General features: G+C 38.9%; 2 protein-coding genes and 2 pseudogenes across 2 annotated transcripts; all 4 read left to right on the top strand.

The window, feature by feature from the left end:
- Positions 1-6,564: 6,564 nt before the first annotated feature.
- LOC121449626 (trace amine-associated receptor 7c) lies at positions 6,565-7,641 on the top strand. Its single transcript, XM_041654192.1, has one exon. It carries the CDS (start codon positions 6,565-6,567, stop codon positions 7,639-7,641), a length of 1,077 nt encoding a protein of 358 aa, XP_041510126.1.
- A 2,394-nt stretch (positions 7,642-10,035) lies between these two features.
- Positions 10,036-12,890, top strand: LOC121449267 (annotated as a pseudogene).
- A 2,107-nt stretch (positions 12,891-14,997) lies between these two features.
- On the top strand, positions 14,998-17,435 carry LOC121449268 (annotated as a pseudogene).
- A 7,446-nt stretch (positions 17,436-24,881) lies between these two features.
- Positions 24,882-25,957, top strand: LOC121449619 (trace amine-associated receptor 8b). The gene has a single exon (XM_041654183.1). It carries the CDS (start codon positions 24,923-24,925, stop codon positions 25,955-25,957), a length of 1,035 nt encoding a protein of 344 aa, XP_041510117.1. The 5' UTR covers positions 24,882-24,922.

Consider the following 25,957-nt stretch of genomic DNA (forward strand, 5'->3'; position numbering starts at 1 on the left):
ATATTTCTTATGAAATCTGAGGCCTTAAACACACTTCCAATCAATAATTGATCAATTTATGCATTACCTTGTGCTAGAGGACCTGGCAGACCTGTATGGGATCAAATGTGTGTTATGTATATGGTAGAGACTATTCCTGACTGTATCTTGAACCTGTATGAATAATGAAGTCAATTATGTATCATCTGTCATAAATTTAGCAGTTTCAATATGCAAGACAATTCTTTCTGCATATTGTGAGTCAGTAACTATACTAAGTGATTCTTTAAAATCCCTTAGTACCATGAGAATAGCATATAATTTTACTTAAATCTTCTGATTTGTAACTTGTCTTTCCTGATTTATTTGCATCAGTATAGAATGTTCAGGCTCCAGTTTTTGGTGTGTCCCGTACAATGTGGGGAAGGATCCAAGTAGTTGGGCATTAATTTGTAGTAGGAGGACACTTGTTTGTTTCCTGGCTGTCCAGACTCCCAAAGTAATCACACAAAAACTATATTATTTAGATCACTGCTTGACCCATTAGCTCTAGATTCTTATTGGCTAACTTTTACATCTTAATTTAACACATTTCTATTAACCTGTGTATCGCCGTATGGCTGCAGCTTACTGACAAAGTTTTGGCATGCCTGTCTCTGGCAGCAGGTTTATGGCTTCTCCCTGACTCTGCCTCCTTTCTTCCAGCATTCAGTTTAGATTTTCCCACCTACCTCTGTTCTGCCCTGCTCTGCTATATGCTCAAAGCAGTTTCTTTATTCACCAGTGATATTCACAGTATACATAGGGGAATCCCACATCAACCTAGAATTCAGAGAGCAAGTAATGCTGCTCCTAAATGTTCCTCCCATCATGAAGTAAAATGCAGCCAAGTTGTTTAAAGTTCAAATTGTGGAGCACATATGTTTCATATAATTATTTCAAGATAAATAAATTTATCAATAAAATTATAATTAAAGGTATGTATTTTATATATGTACACGTGTTTTATGTATATATGTGCATATGTATTTGTATATGTACAGCTAAGTGTGTATTTATATATGTGTGTGATATATGTGTACAGATCATAATATATATATGCTATTTTGTTTTTTCATCAATTTGATCACCTCTGCTTTTTAAAAAAAATAATTAATATATTTTATATCCTGACCACAGTTTTCCCTCCTCCTCTCTTCCCATTTACTTCCCCACCTCTGCTCTGCCCCATTCCACTCCTCTTCTGTTTCTGTTCAGAAAGGGGCAGGCCTCCCATGGGTTTTAACAAAGCATGACCTATCAAATTAAGATAGAAATAAGCTCTTCCCCTTCTTTTAAGGCTGGGGACAGCAACCAAGAGTGAGTAATAAGTTCCTAAAAAGCCAGCCAAAATGTTAAGGAAATCCCCTGCTCCCACTGCTAGGAGTCCTACAAGTAGACTAACTTCACCACGGCCACTCACATGTAAAGGGCCTTTGTTGGCTCCCTGACTGTCAGTCCAGATTCTGTGAGCTCCTATGTTCTCAGGTTAGTTGTTTCTGTGGGTTCCTTTGTGATGTCCTTGGCCCCCATACAATCAGTCCTCCTTCTCTTTAGCAGCATTCCCCAAGCTTGACCCATCTCTGCTTCATACCTTTCAGATCTCTGTATTATATCATTTCAGTGAGAATTTAGGAATAATGTAAGCATAACTTTGAATTCAGTCAGTGTGATGTTAGGTAGTGTACACTGATTTACCCATTCGATATTAAAATGTGAAATTGTGCCCTTACTTATTAGAAAGTATCTAGTGATCTGACTCCTTCCTCCGCACTTCTCATGTTGCTGTGTGGGCCAAGAAGCTGATGTCATCTCAGGGTCTTGCCCCGCCCTTGGAGTAATGGAGATTCTGGTTGGTCACTGCCTATGTCTTGCTCTTGTGGTTTTGTAATATGAACTTAGAAATCAAGTGATTACAAATGTTGAACATTTCATTATAATAAATTTAAATTTTGATAAAGTAAGCCCAAATATAGGCATTTAAGACGTATCTAAAGAATATTAAGGCACCAATTATTATTTATATTCAATAAGTATAGGAGGAGGGAAGCTTGTTGGTTCTTGGCTGTTCAGCCCCGGAATAATCACATAGAAACTGTATTAATTAAATCACTTCTTGGCCCATTAGCTCTAGCTTCTTATTGGTTAACTCTTACATTAATTTAACCCATGTCTACTAATCTATATATCACCACAAGGTCATGCCCTACAAGCAAAATTTCAGCATGTTTATCTTCAGAGGCAGCTCCATGGCATCTCTCTCTCTCTCTCTCTCTCTCTCTCTCTCTCTCTCTCTCTGCCTTTGTTCTCCCAGCATTCACTCCAGTTTTCCCCACCTACCTAAGTGCTGCCCTATCAACAGGCCAAGGCAGTTTCTTTATTCATTAATGGTAATCACAACACACAGAGGGAACTCCCACATCAAATAAGTAAATGAGATATCTCAAAAAAAGTGATAGCATATTATGGAATATTTAAATTATTCTGAAAAAGAACAAGGAACAGAGTTTAACCACCAAATTGCTCTTTACCTCTTGTAACATGAAGTCTGACCAATCAAATGTGTCTCTAGTTTTATTTTAGTCTGCATTTGGCCTACTAAGAATGTAAATATGATCATTTTGTTTGTCTGCTCTGTTTACTCTTCCTGCACCAATTTAGCATCCCTGGTAAATCTGTTAGATAGGTTCCACAGCCTAATATTTAATTTATGGATTTAAAAGTTTATTCAAAATATAATTTAAATTAAAACTCCAAAATCATGTGCAATTTAGTACATTATCTTTCTTGCCACAGAAGAAGCAAGATATGACTGCCCCACCAAATAAGGTACCAAGCCACATGGCTAACACAGATAAGAATAATGGGCTACAATCATACTAAAAAAGCATTTGTTCAACTATGTTCATAGCAGCACTATTTGTAATAGCCAGAACCTGGAGACAACCTACCTACCCCTCAATAGAAGAATGGATAAAGAAGGTGTGGCGATACACACTTTAGAGTTCTACTCAGCGGTAAAAAACAATGACATCTTGAATTTTGCATGTAAATGGATGGAAATAGAAAACACCTTACTGAGTGAGATAACCCAGACTGAAAAAGATGAATATGGTATGTACTTACTCGTAAGTGGATTCTAGCTATAAAAAAAGGACATTGAGCCTATAATTCGTGATCCTAGAGAAGCTAAATAAGAAGGTAAACCCAAAGAAAAACATATATTTATCCTCCTGGATATTGGAAATAGGCAAGATCACCAGGCAAAAGTTATGAGCATGGGGTGGGTGTGGGTTGGGGGGAAGAGGAGATGGGGAGAGAGAAGGGGAGGACTGGGGAGAGCTTAGGGGAATGGGATGGTTGAAATGGAGGAAGGGTGGATATGGGAGCAGGGAAGAAGATATTTTAACTAAGGGAGCCATTTTAGGGTTGGTAAGAGACTTCGCTCTAGAGGGGTTCCCAGGTGTCCAAGGGGATTTCCCCAGCAAGGTCCTTGGGCAGCAGAGGAGAGGGTGCCTGAGCTGGCCTTATCCCATAGCCACACTGATGAATATCTTGCATATCACCATAGAACCTTCATCTGGCGATGGATGGAGATACAGACAGAGACCCACATTGGAGCACTGGACTGAACTCCCAAGGCCCAGATGAAGAGGAGAAGGAGGGAGAACACGAGCAAGGAAGTCAGGACCGCGAGGGGTGTGTTCACCCACGGAGAGGGTGGGACTGATCAAATGGGAGCTCACCAAGGCCAGCTGGACTGGGACTAAACGAGCATGTGATCAAACTGGACTCTCTGTATGTGGCTGACAATGAGGTTGGACTGAGAAACCAATGATAATGACACCGAGTTTTGATTCTACTGCATGTACTGGCTTTTTGGGAGCCTGTCTGTTTGGATGCACAACTTCCTAGACCCAGATGGAGGGGGGAGGGTCTTGGACTTCCCATAGGGCAGGGCACCCTGACTTCTCTTAGGACTGGAGAGGGAGGGGGAGGGGCAGTGAGGGGAGTGGGAGAGAAAATGGGAGGAGGTGGAAATTTTTAATAAATAAATAAATAATAAAAATAAAAAAGAATAATGGGCTAGTTTAAGTTGTAAGAGTAAATAAGAAGCCGGAGATACTAGACAAATCAGTTTATAACTAAAAGAAAGCCTCCCATCAATGTTTTACTATGAGAAACAAATACAGTTTTTACGATAGAGACTTCTCTTTAAGTCTTAAAATATTTTAAATGGATGTATTCATTTTATGTGTGAGTGTTTTGTTTTTCAGTATGTCTGTGCACCACTTGCATATCAGGAAAAGGTATTAGATCCCCTGGAACTGGCATTAATAAGAGCTGTAAACCTCCATGTGGGTGATGGGAACTGAACCTGGGTCCTCTGCAAGAACTGCAAGAACACAATTGTTTTTAATCACTAAGTCCTCTCTCCAGCCCTTGGAGATTGTCTTTTTTGGGATCCTATTACTCTTTACCTGAAGTTTTATGTCTAGTGTCATAATATACAGTAATTTTATCACGATATTCTATAAACACTCATATTTCTAGTGTTGATAGTAAAAGAAACCCATAATGTAAAATAATATCTGAAGAAAAGAATAAATTATTTAAGAAATGACAATAAAGGGTAGGAATGTTTAAAAGGGCTAAGTAAATTGCTCACATCTTTCAGAAAATTATAATTAATTCATTTAGACTTTCAAATATTAGAAGAAAATGTTGATTGTATTTTCTGGACAAAATGTTTACATTATTCAATGTAAACATAGATTGTGGTATACTTGTCACAAAGATGGAAACTAAGAAGATGAATAAATGTTTGAGATTATTAGCAATAGAAATTGCACACCACCCAAGATGTATATTAAAAGATGACACTGTATCATCTAAAATCCAAACAACAAAAACTAGATAAATCCTCCTAAAATCATGATTTTAGGCCAAAATATCTTCAATAGTTAAATGGAAAACTTACAATTAGACAGAGAAGTGAAAATTATTATCATTATATTTAACATGTGTAAAAATGTCCACATGTGTGCACATTCATGTGATAGCCTTTAGGTGACATTGGGAGTCTTCTCCAATTGCTCTCTGCTTGTTCTTTGAAGCAAGGTCTCTCAGTTAAACCCACAGTTTGCCAGTACTACTATTCTAGCTAGCCATCTTTCTGTGGGAATCAACTGTCTTTTTTTTTTTTCTGAGCACCAAAGTAACAGATGGGTAGTCATGCTCACCAGGCATTTATTAGGGTTCTGAGGATCCAAACTCCCATTCCAGCATGTGTACTGGCAGCACTTTGTTTACTGGTCAGCTCCCTATCCTGAATGTATAGTTTTATTTAGAATAAACCCATGAATGTAATTGGAAGTGTATTACCCTTTGGTTGTTAGAGTAGGCAAATAAGGAAAAAACCATTTTGTATATTAATATTATTATCATCATCATTATTATAAAAATATGATTACACATTGACTTCCATTAAACTACAGAGAAGGTTCATATGTATTGATGAAAGGAAAAAAATACTTTAAAAATCTTTAGATAGATATTAATGTGAAGTAGTTAAAGTTTGATTTACAACTCAATACCCGAGAAACAGCACAAACACTGTCCAGGTTTTCAGCAGAAAATCTTTTCAGAGCCGAGGCAGATGCTTTGACAGTGTTTTGTGAGGAGAAACATTTCCAAAGTGAAATAGAATCATACACTGGAACACCACACTCCAAAGATTCCTTCCGCATTTGAGTTTTACAGTATCTTTCTAATGATGTAGTTAAACCAAAGAACACAGAGAAGTTAGTGATGTTTGTGATACTCGCCTCCTTGCTTCATTCCATGAGCAAATACTTGGTACCTCAACTGTACTAAATCAATAACTTGAAGTTGAACCTGAGGAAAAGGAATTGTTCTCATGACTGCATCTTGTTTCTTTAACATGGACTAATGCCTGAAGGAAGAAAGAATTTTAACACAAGAATTTTATTCACTTTCAATATAAGAGTAATTGATAAAATTTCTTATGAAGGGGAAAATCATTTTTAATAAACACATTTTCAAATTCTGGGTAAAGTTCTATTAGGACAGGAATCACAATTACATGCATTGAACAGAAAGGTCAGCTGTCACCAACAAGTTAGAAGAGGACTTAGTTGTGGCACAAACAACATCCTTGCTGATGAGCTCGCACCTACCTCACCTTACACCATGGGGATTCAGTCCTAGGGACACACTGTGTTTGGCATCATTAGGCTACTTTCCTGAGGGTTAAAGGTGCTCAGGGCATTACCGTAGGTGAGTTAAATAAGGATGAGAATGCTAATAAAAAGTGGGATTTAAATGTGTGTCACAGAATAGATTTCTGCTTTTGAGATGTGAAGAAATAGAGTAGAGAAAAATTAAAATAGACATAAAGAGCATTCATGTAATAAGAGAGTTTGACTGTGAATTAGGAAGGAGATATTTTAGAAAATAAAAACCCATTAGCAATTAGACATTCTGTATTTCTTTTTTTTCCTGAGGACCTTCGGAATAGCCTACATGGCTACAGATGATGAAAGTTTTCTCTGGGATCAAGACAGTATGCTGAGCAGAGATCTTTTTCCTGCCCCATCTGCCCAGCTGTGCTATGAGAACCTGAACGGATCCTGCATCAGGTACCCATACTCCCCAGGCCCTCGCCTCATCCTCTATGCAGTCTTTGGCTTTGGGGCTGTGCTGGCCGTGTGTGGAAACCTTCTGGTGATGATGTCAATCCTCCATTTCAGGCAGCTGCACTCCCCTGCCAACTTTCTGGTGGCATCCCTGGCCTGTGCTGACTTCTTGGTGGGACTGACCGTGATGCCCTTCAGCACAGTGAGGTCTGTGGAGAGCTGCTGGTACTTTGGAGACACTTACTGTAAATTTCATTCTTGTTTTGAAGGATCATTTTGTTATTCTTCCATCTTCCACTTGTGCTTCATCTCCATAGATAGATATATTGCTGTCAGTGACCCCCTCACCTACCCAACCAGGTTCACAGCGTCTTCTTCTGGCAAGTGCATTGCCTTCTCCTGGGTCCTGCCCATCATCTATAGCTTTTCCCTCCTTTACACAGGGGCAAATAAAGCTGGGCTGGAGGATCTAGTGACTGCCCTCACCTGTGTGGGAGGCTGTCAAGTCGCAGTGAATCAGAGCTGGGTTTTCATCAATTTCCTAATATTTTTTATCCCCACACTCATAATGATAACTGTCTACTCTAAGATCTTCCTCATTGCTAAACAACAGGCTCAGAAGATTGAGAGAATGAGCGACCACACTGCCAAGGCATCAGACAGCTACAAGGACAGAGTGGCCAGGAGGGAGAGGAAAGCAGCCAAAACCCTGGGGATCGCAGTGACAGCCTTTCTCCTGTCATGGCTGCCATACTTCATTGACTCCATCATTGATGCCTTCCTAGGGTTCATCACTCCCACGTATGTGTTTGAAATCCTAGTGTGGATCGCTTACTACAACTCAGCCATGAACCCTTTGATTTATGCTTTCTTTTATCCTTGGTTTCGAAAAGCCATCAAACTGATTGTCACTGGCAGAATCTTGAGGGAGAATTCCTCTGCTACCAACTTGTTTCTTGAGTAGATTCTTGGGTTAGTTGGCAAGAGATTAACAGACGAACATCATCAGGATACTAAGTGCCAGCTGTGACCCTTTAAAGTCATGAATTTTGCTTCAGCTCTGATTAAAATACCTAATTCTAGTTTCCATGTTCTTCCATAAATGTAAAATTTTCTAGTTGTAATTGAGTTAGATGATCTTGTATTTTGTGATTTTTATTGTTGTTTGGTATCCTGTAGCCTTTTTTCCTGTCTTTCTAACTTTCTGATTTTTGCCTTTTGTTAAACCTTTTAAGCCTCAATTTTGAATATACAGTCTTTAATAGTCTTTAATTTTCTGAATACAATATAAATGAATCAAAAAGACCCTTACCAGCTGACTCTTCCTTAGAGAAGTGGTGTGTATGGTTCTCTATTCATTGTGGCCCAGATTTGTATATGTAAAATGTGAATTTTAAGGTCAGGAAAAGTAAACCAAGAAGTGTATGTATTAACTAAAACCTATTGCATTGTTTACAGAGGAAAAAAAATGATATCACAAATAATAACCTCTGTCCATAGACCTGCTTTCTAAGGAAAAAACTCACATAGGAATTGTCACAGTTCATAAGCTTTACAAGTGGTTATTTGTTTAAATTAAGGATTTAAATGTGGTTGTTCTTTATTCAATGACATACATAAATCACCTGATACATCAATATTTTGTAAAGTTTATATGGATTTATAGAAGTTTTCTAAAATATACACAAAAGCCAAATTAATAATGTGTTCTGAAAAAGAAAACACTAATGCCCGCCTACCAAAATTTCTGAATTTGTCTTAAAAATAATCCTGGATAAAATCAACTTAGTGTTATACAGATGACTTGCTTAAATCATAAATTAGAGAGCAGTAAGTATACAGCAGTGGAATAAACAAACTCCATACTCTATTCTAGATTATTATTATTATTATTATTATTATTTTAGATAAAAAGGTCTAAACCATGTAGCTGGAGGGACAGCTTTGCAGTTAAGAGCACTGACTGCTCTTTCAGAGGACCCTCCATGGCCGCTCACAGGCTTTGCTAACTCTAGTCCCATGTGCAACTGTGGACTTGGTAGGCATTGCAAGTGTATGGTGCACAGACATACATGCAAGCAAAACACACATACATATAAAAGAAAAATAAAGGAAAAAAATCTGAGCCGTTTCTATTTAGCAAAGTTATGGATACACATTGTGTTTTTCTTGCTTAGTAATTTTTCTGATTTTTGTTGATGTATACCATGAATTTTATTATTAGTGATGGCTGGTTTTAGATTAAAATAAAATAGATTATTCGATCTATTTTAAATTGGTAATCATTTCCCTTAGAGATGATACTGTATCTGATTTTTATTAGAGACAGGTTCTCTGTAGTTCAGACTAACTTACATTGTTTTAGAACTCCAGGAAATCCTTACGTCTCAGTTTTCAGTGGGGCCATCCCTAGGCTGGTGAAAGTGGGTTATATACGAAAGCAGGCCAAGCAAGGCAGTCAGTGCCAAAGTTTCTGCAACAGCTCTTGCCTCTGGGAGGTTCCTGGACTGTTTAATTCCCTGCCCCAACTTCCTTCAGTGATGGTTGATACCCAGAAGTGTAAGCGCAAGTAAATGCTTTCCTTCCTTACTCACCTTGGTCATGGTGTTTCATCACAGCAACAGTAATCCTGACTAAGATACTTTTCAAACAAATTTAAAAAGTAATTTTCTCAAGCCCCTTCCTAGAGCAATATACTTTTCTGACTATTTTCATAAGCATTTGGAGACTCATTATAAATCTGAACATGTCAGTGCATGATTAATGTCTAAGAATCTCTGTACTTGTGGTGATTTATTGCATGTGCCCTTATTTCAAAAACTGTTTATTGAAGGGACCCAGTAGTAAACACACCAACCCTGGAAATACTACATAGTTTATGAATTTAAAAATTTATTCAAAATATAATTTAAATTAAAAATTCAAAATCATGTACAATTTAGCACATTGTCTTTCCTGCTCATGCCATCCAGTTGCAGACCATTGAATGAAAGCTCTTTTTTTTTTTTTTTTGAATGAAAGCTCTTAATTTTCGGTCCCTCCAGTCACTCTTTATAAACCCATTCATTGTCCAGAATCAAGAAAGATAAAAAAAAAAAAAAGTAGAGTACTGATACCAGGAAAATAAATACCTGTGCGTAGTAGTCATGTAGCTTTAACGGACAAGTCACCAAACAAATGTAAGCTCTGTGATATGGTACACATCTGATCCTGTGGGCATGATCAGGACATGTGCTGAGATTTTCCAGTGGATCTCTCCCAGTCCCTACTGGCAGTCTGTGCATGACAGGAAGCTTTATGGGATTTTCATAATGTCTTGTTTTTTAAGGACTATGACTTTGAAGAAGGCACAGATAAGATGGTTAAAGCGTTAGTCCCCAGTCAAGTTTCTTTATTTATTTATATTCCTAAACTTGGCCATGTTTATTTGGAGAAGGAAGAAGGTAAAATTGGGAAGGTAATTGGAGTGATTGGAAGAAACCAACGCTAACTCTCTCTGCCATAAAACAAAGAAATGTGAGTTCTACAAGATATAGAGCACTCATGGAAGGTAAAGAGCCTAGGCAGAGCTTGCCTGAATTTCATACAGGAGCTGAATTGATAGAAAGAGGCCATCTTGATGCGAGCCCTTTGTTATTGTGGACTGTTATGCTTCCCACAGAATACTTAAGATTATGTAAACTGTCTTTGGGTGGGTTACTTAGTCTAGGGGTTGTAACCTACCCTGCAGTCAGTTATTCCAGGGTCACGGAGAGGCACTATCTGGAAGATAATGGGCTAAGAGAGAAGAAGGAGGCCATGCTAGGTTTGTCAGAGCCTCCGTTTATTAGAGACAGGTTACAGCTTATATAGGATAAGGAATTGGGGGGTGGGCACAGGGGCCTGGACTCTTGCCGCGTGGTTCACGTTGGTCACGTGGTTCACGTTGGTCACGTAGGCCAGGAATTCACGAGATGACACACCTAGTTTTCTAGATAGTTTGGAATGTGGGGCGGGTTCCGCTAACAGATAGCTCTCTATTAATAGCCAATTTGGGTGTGGAGTAGGCTCTGTCAATAGAATGGTTTCTTAACACAATTGGGGGTGTGGGGTTCTCTGCAGACTCCCCAGGGTGATGGTTCCTGTAATGATTTTAGGAAGAAACAGCTCCTGACGAGATTAGGCCTTCATGATTAGGGGCTTGATGGACAGAAATGTAGCCTACCTAGTGAGCTCTTAACCAGAGCAGATGAAATTAGTTATAGAATTATTTCATCCGTTTTAATCTACCCTTTGCTCCTCCTTTTGGGATAAAAACAGAAATGGCTGTAGTATACTGAACATGAAGAAAGACATTTATCTTCCTCAAACCAAACATTATTCACTATCACTTGTCTTCTGCTGGGAGAAAGGGGGACAATGCTCAGATATGGACTGAGCGTGTGGAACTGAAGTTGAAAGAAATCCACATTTTCAGTGCTCGTGGAGACTGACAATTGAGAATTTATCAAAAGAGGAAAAAGCAAGATTGGTTGAAGAACATTTTCATTCTATGGTTAAACAAGCATAATTTCATACTCATATCTAAGAATTCCTTAGGCAATTAACAGTATCTATAAAAAATGTTTGTGAAATACACATAGATTATGTGGTGAATCAAGCTGAACTGGTACAATTATTCATCAACTCAAAGAATTACCTAGATCCATTAGTAGACAATTTGTTGCCTGTGTTCATTGCTCACTGCTGTTCATATACAGGCTTTTATTTTGATCTTTCTTATGTCTGTTTGTTGCTATCCTCTATTCCAAGGAGTCCCAACCTGTGGGGTCTCAATACCTCTGGAGGGATGAACTACCCTTTCACTGGGGTCACATAGCAGATATCCTGCATATCAAATATTTACATTCCCAAACTGTGGGTCTCAATCTTTTTGTAGGGATGAACTACCCTTTCAGTGGGGTCAAATAGCAGAGCTCCAGCATATCAAATATTTTCATTATTATTCACACCAGAGCAAAATTACAGTCACAAAGTAGCAATACTGAAATACTTTTATGGTTGGGGTCAGGTCTTCACGATGTGAAAAACTGAATTAAAGGATTACAGCATTAGTAAAACTGGGAACCATTGTGTTAGTGTCTAACACATAAAGATGGGGCATTAAACCATTATCTCTTTTTTCTTTCACTAAATGTCTTCTTAATTTTGGCTGTGCTGTGACTATAGACCATCATTACAAAATCCTTCACTAATAAAGAATGGTTCATACTCTTTATCACTTGGATAATTACTAGTGTGTGGGTTTTAAATAATGTGTTCAGCAACCAACAGCTTCTAAACTAACACTAATGCAGAAATGAGAAGGAAAACTTATATTCACCAAAGAACCAAACGCTGGCATGAAAATCATGCTTTCAGTATTAGAATCTTCAACCCCATGGCAACAAAACTACTGTCTAATCTTGATCTGACTTTTAGCAGACCCATTTAGTGAACACAATTTTGCAAACAACAGTGGTATTTGCATTTGTACAGGAATGTTACAGGCATGGGGAATATCTCCTAATTATATCTTACCTCAGCATTAGGTTTTCATTTAGTCTAAAGGCAAAAGCCAGATTAGCCTGGATGTCTTTATTGAGTTTGGATTGTCTAATGTAAGTGTAGAAGAGTTACAGTAGGTGTGTGAGTGTGTGTGAGTGAGTAAGTGAGTGAGGGAGCGAGTGAGTGAGTGAGTGAGTGAGTGAGTGCCTGGGGGCACTTGGCTTGTTGTTGTAGGTGACGTCCCCCTTCCCTCCATCCCTCCCCTCCTCGGCCAACATCGAGGCAGAGAGCAACGCTGACAAAAGGGCTCACCATAATGCACTGGAGACAGCTTTCACAGTTTGCGGAACTCAGTCCCATCACTCCAAGGAGAGAAGGCATCCCAGGCCCAAATCTTAGACAAAACAACAGAGTATATCCAGTATATGCGAAGGAAAAACCACACGCACCAGCACGACATTGATGACCTAAGCGGTAGAATGCTCTTCTGGAGCAGCAAGTCCGTGCACTGGGGAAGGCAAGGTCAAGTGCCCAACTGCAGACCAACTACCCCTCCTCAGACCACAGCCTTTACACCAACGCCAAGGGCGGCACCATCTCTGCCTTCGATGGGGGTTCAGACTCCAGCTCAGAGTCCGAGCCTGAAGAGCCAAGAGCAGGAAGAAACTCCGGATGGAGGCCAGCTAAGCCACGCAGAACAGGCCAGCAATAAAAACTGTCGTCTCCACCGCCTCATCCTTTCAGTTCATCGTTAGAACTGCAAACCATTGACAGACTCTTTAGTTTTCTCTCTCCTTATTAATTGTTATTTTTGCATAGAAGCTCTTGGACAACAGCTGTCATCGCCCCGCTGTGTCCACTATTTTTACATGTGTTCCCTTCAGGGGTTCCTGTCCCCACCAGAAATTTTAAACCAAAACACCCTAACTTGGCAGCTCTTTCTGTGGAGGACAGACGGCTGGCCAGACCTCTGAGTACATGGTGTCCTGCCCATTCCACCCCCCAACTCCTCCTGCCTTCAGAGCGTGTGCCTGGAGGGCATCTGCCCCGCTAGACCCCTCCCAGTCCTCTCACCTCTGTTTGGTGGAATGTGTGACTCTGAACTGCTCTACTTTGGCAAGATGACCAGATAGGAGTAGTCAGAATTACTCCTCTCCTCTGTAAGTGATAGTATACAGTAATTTTGTCATGATTTTCTATAAACACTCCTGTTTCTACAGTGCTGATAATAAAAAACTCATAATGTAAAATAATACCTGAAAAAAAGAATAAATTATTTAGGAAATGGTAATGGATTTTAGGACTGTTTAAAAATGGTAAATAAGTTCAGGAAATTATAAATTAATTCATTTGGATTCTGACGTCTTAGAAGAAAAAGTTGGGTGTTTTGTTTTTTTCTTTTTTGTTATTATTATTTTTACTTAAAAGTTTCCACCTCCTCCCCTCCTCCCATCCCTTTTTCCCATCCCCTTCCCCCTCCCTCTCCAGTTCAAAGAGCAGTCAGGGTTCCCTGTCTTGTGGGAAGTCCAAGATCCTCCCTCTCCATCCAGGTCTAGGAAGGTGAGCATCCGAACAAACTAGGCTCCCACAAAGCCAGTACATGCAGTAGGATCAAAACCCAGTGCCATTGTCCTTGGCTTCTCAGTCAGCCCTCCTTGTCCGACACGCTCAGAGAGTCTGGTTTGAACATATGCTCCATCAGTCCCAGTCCAGCTTGCTTTGGTGAGCTCCCATTAGATCAGCCTCACCGTCTCAGTGGGTGGGCTCACTCCTAGCGGTCCTGACTTCCTTGCTCATGTTATCCCTCCTTCTGGTCTTTATCTGGGCCTTGGGAGCTCAGTCCGGTGCTCCAATGTGGGTCTCTGTCTCTAGCTCCATCCAAATGAAGGTTCTATGGTAATATGCAAGATATTCATAAGTGTGGCTATGGGATAAGGCCAGTTCAGGCACCTTCTCCTCTGCTGCCCAAAGACCTAGCTGGGGAAATTCATTTGGATTCTGAAGAAAAAGTTGGTTTTAATTACTTGGACAAAGTATTAATACTATTAAATATAAACATAGATTGTGACATGTTCGTCACAAAGATGGAAACTAAAAAGATGAATAAATGCTTGAAATTATGACCAATAGATTGAAACCCACCCAAGTAATATATATTAAAAGATGATACTGTGCCATCAACTATCCAAACAATTAAAATTAAATAAATGTTCCTACAATCATAAAGTGTAGGCAAAAAAAAATCTCCAATAATAAAAAGAACAGCTTGCAATTAAACAGAGAACTAAAAAATTATTATCATTATATTTAACATTTGTAAGAATGTCCACATGTCTGCATGTGTATGTGACACTGGGAGACATCTCCAGTTGCTCTCCCCTAATTCTTTTTTTTTTTTTTTTTTTTTTTTTGGTTTTTGGTTTTTGGTTTTTCGAGACAGGGTTTCTCTGTTTTTTTTTTTTTTTTTTTTTTTTTTTTTTTTTTTTTTTTTTTTTTTTTTTTTGGAGCCTGTCCTGGAACTAGCTCTTGTAGACCAGGCTGGTCTCGAACTCACAGAGATCTGCCTGCCTCTGCCTCCGGAGTGCTGGGATTAAAGGCGTGCGCCACCACAGCCCGGCTTCTCCCCTTATTCTCTGAGCCAAGGTCTCTCTCTTGAACCCAGAGATTGCCAATTCTACTACTCTAGCTAGCCAACTTGCTATGTCTTTTTCTTCTGAGCCCCCAAATTCCAGGTGGGCAGCCATGCTCAACAGACATTTATTAGGGTTCTGAGGATCCAAACTCCCATCCGCACATGGGTACTGAGGGCAGCTACTGTCTGTGTACTGGGCAGCTCCCTGCCCTGAAAGTGTGGCTTTATTTGAATATAACCATAAATATAATTGAAAGTGTTTTACACTTTTTTGTTGCAGTAGGCAAATAAGAAAAAAAATGTATTTTGTATACTATTATTATTGTTACTATTATCATTATCATTGTTATGAAAAATTCAATTCCATGTTGACTACCATTAAGCTACAGAAAAGGTTCATATTCACATGCATTGACGAAAGCAAAAAATTGCTTAGGAATCTTTAGATAGATTTTAATGTGAAGTATTTAGAGTAGAATTACAGCTTAATACCAACCCTCCCCCAAAATAAAACAAAACAAAACAGAAAAACCAATACTAGCAGTGTCCAAATTTATAAGGGAATAAGTTTTTCAGAGCTGAGGCAGATTCTGTAACAGTGTTTTGTGAGGAGAACCATTTCAAAAGTTAAATAGAATCACGTACTCTTCCCCAACACTCTGATAGCATCCCCAGCCTGTGCTGACTTCTTGGAGGGCCTGACCATGGTACCCTTCCGCACGTGCATTTTACAGTATCTTTCTAATGATTCTGTTAACTCATAGAACACAGAGAATGTACTCCTGTTTGCGATACTGGCCTCCTTGCTTCATCCCACAAGGAAGTCCTTGCAGTCAATATCCCAACTTTACCAAATAAAAAAATATTAAAGCTGAACTAGGAGAAAAGGAATTGTTTTCACGACTGCATCTTGTTTCTTTAATACAGACCAATGCCTGAAGGAAGAAAGATTTTTAACGCAAAAAAAAAACTTTTATTCACGTTTAATATGAGAGTCATTGACAAAATTTCTCATGAAGGGGAACGGTTATTTTTAGTGAATGGACAAAGTTTGAAATTCTGTGTAACGTTCTCTTAGAACAGGAATCACATTCACATGCTTTGAACAGAAAGGTTAGCTATGCCCAAATTAGAATGAGGGACTTGGTTGTGGCACAAACAACATCCCTACTGATGAGCTCTCACTTACCTCACCTTACACCATGGGGATTCAGTCTAGGGACAGTTCTGGGCATCATTAGGCCTCATCCTGAGAGTTAAAGGTGCTGGAGGCATAGTGTAGGTGAGTTAAATAAGGGTTGAATGCCAATAAAAAGTGAGATTTAAACTGGCATCCCAGACCAGACCTCTGCTTTTGAGATGTGAAGAAACAGATAGAGCAGGGAAAAAATTAAAATAGGCTTAAAGAACATCCCTGAAATAAGAAAGTTTGACTGTGAATTAGGAAGCAAATAATGTTAGGAAGTGAAAACACATGAGCAAATACACAATCTGCATTTTTTTCTGAGGATTTCCGGAATAGCATACTTGGTTACAGATAATGAAAGTTTTCTGCAGGATCAAGACAGCACAGTGAGCAGAGATCTTTTCTCTGCCCCATCTGCCCTGCTGTGCGATGAGAACCTGAACGGATCCTGCATCAGGAACTCATACTCCCCAGGCCCTCGCCTCATCCTCTATGCAGTCTTTGGCTCTGGGCTGTGCTGGCTGTGTGTGGAAACCTTCTGGTGATGATGTCAATCCTCCATTTCAGGCAGCTGCACTCCCCTGCTAACTTTCTGGTGGCATCCCTGGCCTGTGCTGACTTCTTGGTGGGACTGACCGTGATGCCCTTCAGCACAGTGAGGTCTGTGGAGAGCTGCTGGTACTTTGGGGACACTTACTGTAAATTACACACTTGCTTTGATGTGTCATTTTGTAGTGTTTCCATCTTCCACTTGTGTTTCATCTCCGTAGATAGATATATTGCTGTCAGTGACCCTTTCACCTACCCCACCAGGTTCATAGCTTCTACTTCTGGCAAGTGCATTGCCTTCTCCTGGCTCCTCCCATTATCTATAGCTTTTCCCTCCTTTACACAGGGGCAAATGAAGCTGGGCTGGAGGATCTAGTGACTGCCCTCACCTGTGTGGGAGGCTGTCAAATTGCAGTTAATCAGAGCTGGGTCTTCATCAATTTCCTGATATTTTTTATCCCTACACTTGTAATGATAACTGTCTACTCTAAGATCTTCCTCACTGCTAACCAGCAGGCTCAGAAGATTGAGAGAATGAGCAACCAGACTGCCAAGGCATCAGACAGCTACAAGGACAGAGTGGCCAGGGGGAGAGGAAAGCAGCCAAAACCCTGGGGATCGCAGTGACAGCCTTTCTCCTGTCATGGCTGCCATACTTCATTGACTCCATCATTGATGCCTTCCTAGGGTTCATCACTCCCACGTATGTGTTTGAAATCCTAGTGTGGATCGCTTACTACAACTCAGCCATGAACCCTTTGATTTATGCTTTCTTTTATCCTTGGTTTCGAAAAGCCATTAAACTGATTGCCACTGGCAGATCTTGAGAGAGAACTCCTCTGCCACTAACTTGTTTCTTGAGTAGATTCTTGGGTTATTGGGAATTGACACTTGGGAAGAACATTACCGGGAGACTGAATGCCACAACTCAGTCTTTAGAGGCATGAATTATGCTTTAGCTCTGATAAAAATACTTCAATCCAGCTTCTATTTTCTTCAAGAAATGTAAAATTAGTTTCTATCTGTAATGAAATCAGATGATTCTAGACCTAATCATTTTCCACTGTGTTTTGTGTTGATTAATGTTGCTTGTTTCCCTTTCCTGTCTTCCTAAAGTTCTAGTTCTTTCCTTTTGTTAATCTTTTGAAGCCTCATTTTTTTTTAATATTTAGCCTTTTAGTCCCTTAGTAGTATTTTTCTAATTCAATGTAAATGAAATGAAGTGACCCTTATAGGCTGTCTCTTGTTCAGAAAAGTGGGATGTGTGGGTCTCTACTCTCTGAAGCCCACTACTTGCACATTCAAAAATGTAATTTTTAAGGCCAGCAAAAATAAACCAAGTTGTTTATGTATTAGCTAACACCTACACAGTTGTTTACAGAGGAAAGAAAAACGGTGTCACAAATAGTTATATATCTTTAGTGACCTATTTTCTAGGGAGCAAGTATATAGGATTGGTCACAGTCTAGAAGCATTACAAATTGTTATTTGTTTTAATGTAGAATTTGAGGAATTTTTTTATTCATTCAATGCAATGTATAATTTTTTGATCCACCAGTCTTTTATAAGGTTTCTAAAAATTTATTGAAATTTTCAAAAAATATACACAAGAGCCAATTAATAATGTGTTCAGAAGAAGAAATCACTAAGGTAAGGGACAATATATACAGTCACCCCGAGTCTTAAAAACACATTTTTATTAGGATTCTGAGATGTATTTCTAAAGCCTCATGCTCTAATAATCTGAATTTTTGAACAATTAATTCTGGACAATACAATTGTGTATATTTGAGATGACTATCTTAATAATGATCTAGAGGGCAGTGTACAGTAGAGAAATAAGCTAGCTGTATAGACTATTCTCGATTAGCATGTTTCAGATAAGAAATTATAAAACTGCAAGATTTGGGGCTGGAGCAACAGCTCTGCAGTACAGAGCACTGGTTTCTCTTCTAAGAGAAAACTCCATGACAGCTCACAACCATCGGTGACTCTAGCCCCAACTGGAACTATGGCCTCTAAAGGCATGGCAAGCACATGGTGCACAGATATACATGGAAGAAAAAAAACCCATACATATAATAGAAAAATAAAGGAAAAATTTGAGCCTTATATATTTGGCAAAGTTATCAAGACATATTGAAGAGTTCTTGATTCTTATTTTTTTCATTTCTATGGTGACATACACCAAATCTATTTATTATCAATGCATGCTGTCTTTTATTGTCAGGCATATTTAAAACTTTCCCTTAGGTAAGATCCTATTTCTCATTTTTATTTAAGAAAGAGTCTTTCTCTATAGCTCAGACTCTATATTGTGTTGGAACTCTAGGAAATCCCCCTGCCTTAATGATGGAGGAAGGTCATTGGTCAAGTAATAAAGAAACTGCTTGGCCTCATAGGTTAAAACATAGGTGGGAGGAGTAAACAGAACAGAATGCTGGGAGGAAGAGGAAATGAGCTCAGACTCGACAGCTCTCCTCTCGGGAGCAGACGCCTCAGAGAGGCCATGTTCCGCTCTCCTGGGCAGACACACACGATGAAGCAAGCCGCCAAGTCAGACATGCTGAATCTTTCCCGGTAAGACCGGAGCTACACAGATTATTAGAGATGGATTGATCGGGATATCAGAATTAGCCAGTAAGGGCTAAAGCTAAAGGGTCAAGCAGTGTTTAAATGAATACAGTTTGTGTGTTGTTATTTCGGGGCATAAGCTAGCCAGGTGGCTGGGGTGCTATTTATTATCAATGCATGCTGTCTTTTATTGTCAAGCATATTTAAAACTTTCCCTTAGGTAAGATCCTATTTCTCATTTTTATTTAAGATAGAGTCTTTCTCTATAGCTCAGACTCTATATTGTGTTGGAACTCCAGGAAATCCCCCTGCCTTAACTTTCTTAATGTTCTGAATAGAGGCTTAAGCTACCACACTTGGCTTATTTTTTTATTTTTAGTATGTTTGAGGAAGTCTGTCATTGTGTGATTGCAGATGACTAAAGGCTCCTCAGACTCATTAATGTTCTCTGCTCATAACTCTTCAGTTTAGATATTAAACGTCATCAGTTTCTTTTGACTTCAGTTGTTTCAACAAGAGTCTTTTCCTGCAGCCATAGAACAGGATTCCTTCTTCACTTGACTGACAGACAGTATACATAAATAAAAGCTCTTAATAATCGATGCATACTGTAAATGTCTGCATTCAAAAGTAGCTCTAATATTCAGTTCAGTATACTCCAAGTAGCCATTCCCTTTTTGTAGCCTGTTTGATATCAACTTGACACAAGCTAAAGTTATCTTAAAGGAAGGAATCTCAATTGGGAAAATGCCTCCATATGTTCTAGCTGTAACAAATTTCCTCAATTAGTGATGAAGGGGGAGTATCCAGCCCACTGAGAGTGGTGCTATTACTGGGCTGTTGATCCTAGAAAGCAGGCTGAGCAAGTCATGCTGAGCAAGGCAATAAGTCTCTGTAACAGCTCCTGCCTCTAGGAGGTTCCTGGCCTATTTGAGTTCCTGCCCTGACTTCCCTCAGTGATGGACTGTTACCTAAAAGTGTAGCTCAATTAAACACTTCCCTCCACCTACTGCCTTGGACATGGTGTTTCATCACAGCAATAGTAACCCTGACTAAGACACCTTTCAATTAATTAGACAAATAATTTTACAATTTATCAAGATCAATAAAGTTTTCTAACTATTTTCATAAGCATTGAAAGACTGATTACAAATCTGAACATGTTAGTGCATGATTAATCTCTAAGAATCTCTCTGCTTGTGGTGGTTTATTGCATAAGCCCTTATTTCAGTGACTTTTTATTGAAGGGACCCAGTAGAAAACACACCAACTCTGGAAATCCTACATAGCATATGAATTTCAGAGCTTATTCAAAATATAATTTAAATTAAAACTTCAAAATCACATACAATTTAGTACATTTTTATCTTTCCTGCCCATGCCACCCAGATGCAGACCACTGAATGATATCTCTTATTTTTTGGTCTCTCCAGTCCCTCTTTATACAACCACTCATTGTCTAGAATTGAAAAACATAAAGCAAAGAGAATACTGATACCAGGAAAACAACTTTCCCGAGTGTAAGAGTCATGTAGCCTCCTTGATGGACAACGTCCATGAGGTGGTCACCAAAGCAATGTAAGCACTGTGGTATTAAAGAAACCCAAATTCATAGGAGGAATCCAGCCATGCTGAGCCATGTGGGTGAGATTTTTTTTCAGTGGACCACTCCCCATCCCTGCTGGAAGTCTATCCATGATAGGAAACTTTTTCGACTGCTAATAAACTAGCTGCAGAAAGACATTTGATTGTGGGGGCTGCTAAGCTAAATGAATATAGAGGTAACTTAACTTAGAACTTTGGATCTAAGGATATGTTGCTTTGGAAAAGGGGTTCTGCTTTTATTTCCACAGAAGATGAAAAACTATAGATTCCTTCTAGGCTAATATGGTTTGATCAAGTAAGACCCCCCCCCCAGCTCTCCATGGGAGTTGTGGCCCAGGTGATCCAACATCTGTAACAGCTTCAATGCAATTGGCTGAGACTATGTAATCTCACAAACCACTACAGCCAAGATTTAACCATAATTCTAAATTTTCTTAAGATCCCCATGAGATTGCTAGTGCCCCCAATCAGCCAGAAGTAGTATAGAAAGCTACACCCAAATTCCCTAAATATTGTTTATAAATGTATATCTTCATTTAAAGGGGATTGGTTATAAATGGTTAATGGTCATAGTCAATCTTTTCCTAGAGAGAAAATGGGGATATGATATAGAAATGATAAAATGGTAGATTGTTAAATTTGCTTTAATAAAATGTGACTTTTAATCTCAAAATACTTTACATTGGTTTACTTATGCAAATTTAATGTCAATTTTGTTATACTATATACATTTCTACTCATGTTTAAGGTATTATGTTTATGCAGCTTATTTAAAAATGTAATATATACCTAAGAAATGCAAATTAATAGTTATCTGTAATTGTCAAAATTAATAGCCATGTTAATTTTTCTAGATATGCAGAGATATATTTCAAATTGATAGGTATTCTTTAAACACTTCAAAGACTTACAGAATATGGCATTTAAAATGTTTTAAAAACTTAGACTCTTTTTTTTATTAATTTTTATTGAGCTCTACTCTTCTCTGCTCCCCTCCCTGCTCCTCTCCCAAGGTCCCCATGCTCCTAATTTACTTAGGAGAACTTATCTTTTTCTACTTTCATGTAGATTAGATCTATGTATGTCTCTGTTATGGTCCTCATTGTTGTCTAAGTTCTCTGGGATTGTGATTTCTTTGCTTTATGTTTAAAAGCCACTTAAGAGTGAGTACATATGATAATTGTCTTTCTGGGTCTAAGTTACCTCACTCAATATGATGTTTTCTAGCTCCACCCATTTGGCTACAAAATTCAAGATGTCATTATTTTTTTTTCTGCTACGTAGTACTCCATTGTGTAAATGTACCACATTTTCCTTATCCATTCTTTGGTCGAGGGGCATTTAGGTTGTTTCCAGATTCTGGCTATGATAAACAATGCTGCTATGAACATAGTTGAGCACATGTCTTTGTGGCATGATTGAGCATCCTTTGGATATATACCCAAAAGTGGTATTGCTCGGTTTTGAGGAAGGTTGTTTCCTAATTTTCTGAGAAATCACCATGCTGATATCCAAAGAAGCTGCACCAGCTTGCATTTCCACCAGCAATGCAGGAGTGTTTCCTTTATCCCAAGCCTCTCCAGCATAAGTTGTCATCGGTGTTTTTGATCTTGGCCATTCTTACAGGTGTAAGATGGAATCTCTGAGTTGCTTTGATTTGCATTTCTCTGATGACTAAGAATGTTGAGCACTTCCTTAAGTGTCTTTCAGCCATTTTAGATTCCTCTGTTGAGAGTTCTCTGTTTAGGTCTGCATCCTATTTTTTAAAAATCGGGTAATTTGTTCTTTTGATGACCAATTTCTTGTGTTCTTTGTATATTTTGGAGATCAGACATCTGTCTGATGTGGAGTTGATGAAGATCTTTTCCCATTCTGTAGGCTGCCATTTTGTCTCGTTGACCATGTCCTTTCCTTTACAGAAGCTTTTCAGTTTCAGGAGGTCCCATTTATTAATTGTTTCTCTCAGTGTCTGTGCTACTGGGATTATATTTAGGAAGTGGTCTCCTGTGCCAATGCATTCAAGTGTACTTCCCACTTTCTCTTCTATGAGGTTCAGTGTGGCTGGCTTTATGTTGAGGTCTTTGATCCATTTGGATTTGAGTTTTGTGCTTGGTGATAGATATGGACCTATTTTCATTCTTCTATATATTGACATCCAGTTATGCCAGCACCATTTGTTAAATATGCTTTCTTTTCTTCCATTTGATATTTTTTGCTTCTTTGTCAAAAATTGGGTATTCATAGGTATGTGAATTAACATCTGGGTCTTCGATTCAGTTCACAAGGACATGTGCTCAACTATGTTCTTAGCAGCATCGTTTATCATAGCCAGAACCTGGAAACAACCAAAATGCTCCTCAACCAAAGAATGGATAAGGAAAATGTGGTACATTTACACAATGGAGTACTACACAGCAGAGAAAAATAATGACAGCTTGAAATCTGCAGATAAATGGATGCAGCTAGAAAACATCATTTTAAGTGAGGTAACCCAGACCCAGGAGACAATTATTATATGTTCTACTCATAAGTGGCTTTTAAACATAAAGCAAAGAAAAGTAGCCCACAAATCACAATCCCTGAGAACTTAGACAACAATGAAGACCCTAAAAGAGACATACATGGATCTAATCTACATGGGAAGTAGTAAAAGACAAGATCTTCTGAGTAAATTCGGAGCATGGAGAACATGGGAGAGGGCTGAAGGAAGGGGAGAGTCAGGGAGGGGAACAGAGAATCAAATTAAAAAAAGAAACCAAAATATGAAAAAAAACCTGTACCTAAGTGGTAGATTAAATAAGAATTGCTCCCATAGGCCTCTATAGGTCCCATAAAATTTGAATACTTGGTCCTCAGTTGGTGAAACTATTTGGAAGGGTTAGTAGACATGACTTTGAGCTAATATTTGAGGTTACATAAACACATGGCAATCTCAGCTCTCTTTGCCTGGTGCTTATGGATCAAGATGTAGGCTCTCTCAGTTATTTCTCTAGTACCATGCCTGTCTGCTTGCTGCCATGATCCACACCACAATGGCCATGGACTCTAACCATCTAGAGCTGTGAGTAATGCTTTTTGATAAGTCTCTTTGGTCTTGGGATCTAGTCCATGACCACCGTGGTGTGGATCATGGCAGCAAGCTTGTCTCTGCAATTGAAAAGTAATTGAGACACTAATGAAGTAAACCATTGCAAACACCAAACTCCATGAGAGACCACATAAGACAGGTAAAAGCTTGATGCTTTAAGCCTTTCATATACCCCTCCCCCTTTATTGAAGTAAACAGTCTTTCTTATGTTCATTTTTGTGTTGTCCTAGGCCTTAGAAAACCTGAAGGTAGATTAATGAAGAAGGCAAGATTGAACTAAGAGAAACCCTTGGGTGGTGGAACTGAGAATCTTCTCCACAGAGTGGCACAGCACAGAGAGCACACTTCAGAGAACTTGGTGATTATAATTATCAAAGCAAGTTTCCCTTTATGATTCACACCTCGTGCCACAGGGACTCTCTGAGAGGACTTTATAATGGTTTTAGTGAGTTGGCTGACTGTCTAAAACTCTAAAAGGGAGAAACCCATTAAAAGGTCCCTTCTTTGCCTTTGCAGAAAAAAGTGTCACTGCTGGAAACAGGTAGTTAAGTAAAAAGTTTCCAAATGATTAATCTAATGTGATTCCTGGGTTGATAACAATTCATAGGACATTTGCTGTGGGTTAGCAATGAAGTTTAGAGATAATTGTTAATTATCATGTGATTAGGAACTCACGATAATTTTCTGAAATTTATGTCTTTTAATTTTTCATTATACGTAGAAGGATGTAATCTAGGAAAATACTTAAAGCAAGTGATCAAATACTGTGTAATATTTTTTTTAACTTCAGAACTCAAAATTTTATTGAGAATACTTTTCTTCAACTATTCAGGTAATAATTCCTGGACTAAAGTAAGGTTTGCATTAGATACACCAGAATTTAAAGATGAAACTAAATGTAATTATCAAAACAATTTTCTGAGTTTAATTTTTTAAAAAAATAAAATTAAAAAGAAATATAATCCTGGGTAATATTTAAAGATAATTTTTCAGATAAGGAGATCCAACTCTTTAATTTTTAGAGCTCAGAATTACTGTTGTCTTCCAGCAGGACAGAAATCCCTCAAGCACCATAAAGCAGACTCATGACCAGCAACTTTTCCCAACCAGTCCTGCAGCTCTGCTATGAGAACATGAATGGATCCTGCATTAAAACTCCCTACTCGCCAGGGGCCAGGGCCATCCTGTACATGGTCTTTGGCTTTGGGGCTGTGCTGGCAGTGTGTGGGAACCTCCTGGTGGTGATTTCAGTTCTCCATTTCAAGCAGCTGCACTCTCCAGCCAATTTCCTCATCGCCTCTCTAGCCAGCGCTGACTTTTTGGTGGGTATCTCTGTGATGCCCTTCAGCATGGTCAGGTCCATCGAGAGCTGCTGGTACTTTGGAGACAAGTTTTGTAGCCTACACAGTTGCTGGGATGCAGCATTTTGCTATTCTTCTCTCTTCCACCTGTGCTTCATCTCCATTGACAGGTACATTGCTCTTACTGACCCTCTGGTCTATCCCACCAAGTTCACTGTGTCTGTGTCAGGAATTTGCATCAGTGTCTCCTGGATTCTGCCCCTGGTGTATAGCAGCGCTGTGTTCTACACAGGCATCAGTGCTAAGGGGATGGAAAGCTTAGTGAGTGCTCTCAACTGTGTAGGAGGCTGCCAAATTGTTGTCAATCAAGACTGGGTTTTGATAGACTTTCTTTTGTTCTTCATACCTACCCTTGTTATGATCATTCTCTACAGCAAAATTTTTTTGATAGCGAAACAACAAGCTGTAAAAATTGAAACTACCATAGGTGGCAACAAAACAGAGTCATCCTCAGAGACTTACAAAGCCAGAGTGGCCAAGAGAGAGAGGAAGGCTGCAAAGACCTTGGGGGTCACTGTAGTGGCATTTGTGTCCTCATGGTTACCATATACAATTGACACACTGATTGATGCTTTCATGGGTTTCATTACTCCTGCCTACATCTATGAAATTTGTTGCTGGAGTGCCTATTATAACTCAGCCATGAATCCTTTGATTTATGCTTTCTTTTATCCTTGGTTTAGGAAAGCCATAAAACTCATTTTAAGTGGGGAGGTTCTAAAGAGTCATTCATCTACTATGAATTTGTTTTCAGAATAA

Source organism: Microtus oregoni, unplaced genomic scaffold (genome assembly GCF_018167655.1).
Source record: "Microtus oregoni isolate MIOR12 unplaced genomic scaffold, Mior012 000006F_ref0000085, whole genome shotgun sequence".
Classification (NCBI taxonomy): Eukaryota; Metazoa; Chordata; class Mammalia; order Rodentia; family Cricetidae; genus Microtus; species Microtus oregoni.

Bases quoted from the DNA above. Each gene is read 5' to 3' on its own strand.
- LOC121449626 (XM_041654192.1), top strand. From the start codon at position 6,565: ATGGCTACAGATGATGAAAGTTTTCTCTGGGATCAAGACAGTATGCTG.
- LOC121449619 (XM_041654183.1), top strand. From the start codon at position 24,923: ATGACCAGCAACTTTTCCCAACCAGTCCTGCAGCTCTGCTATGAGAAC.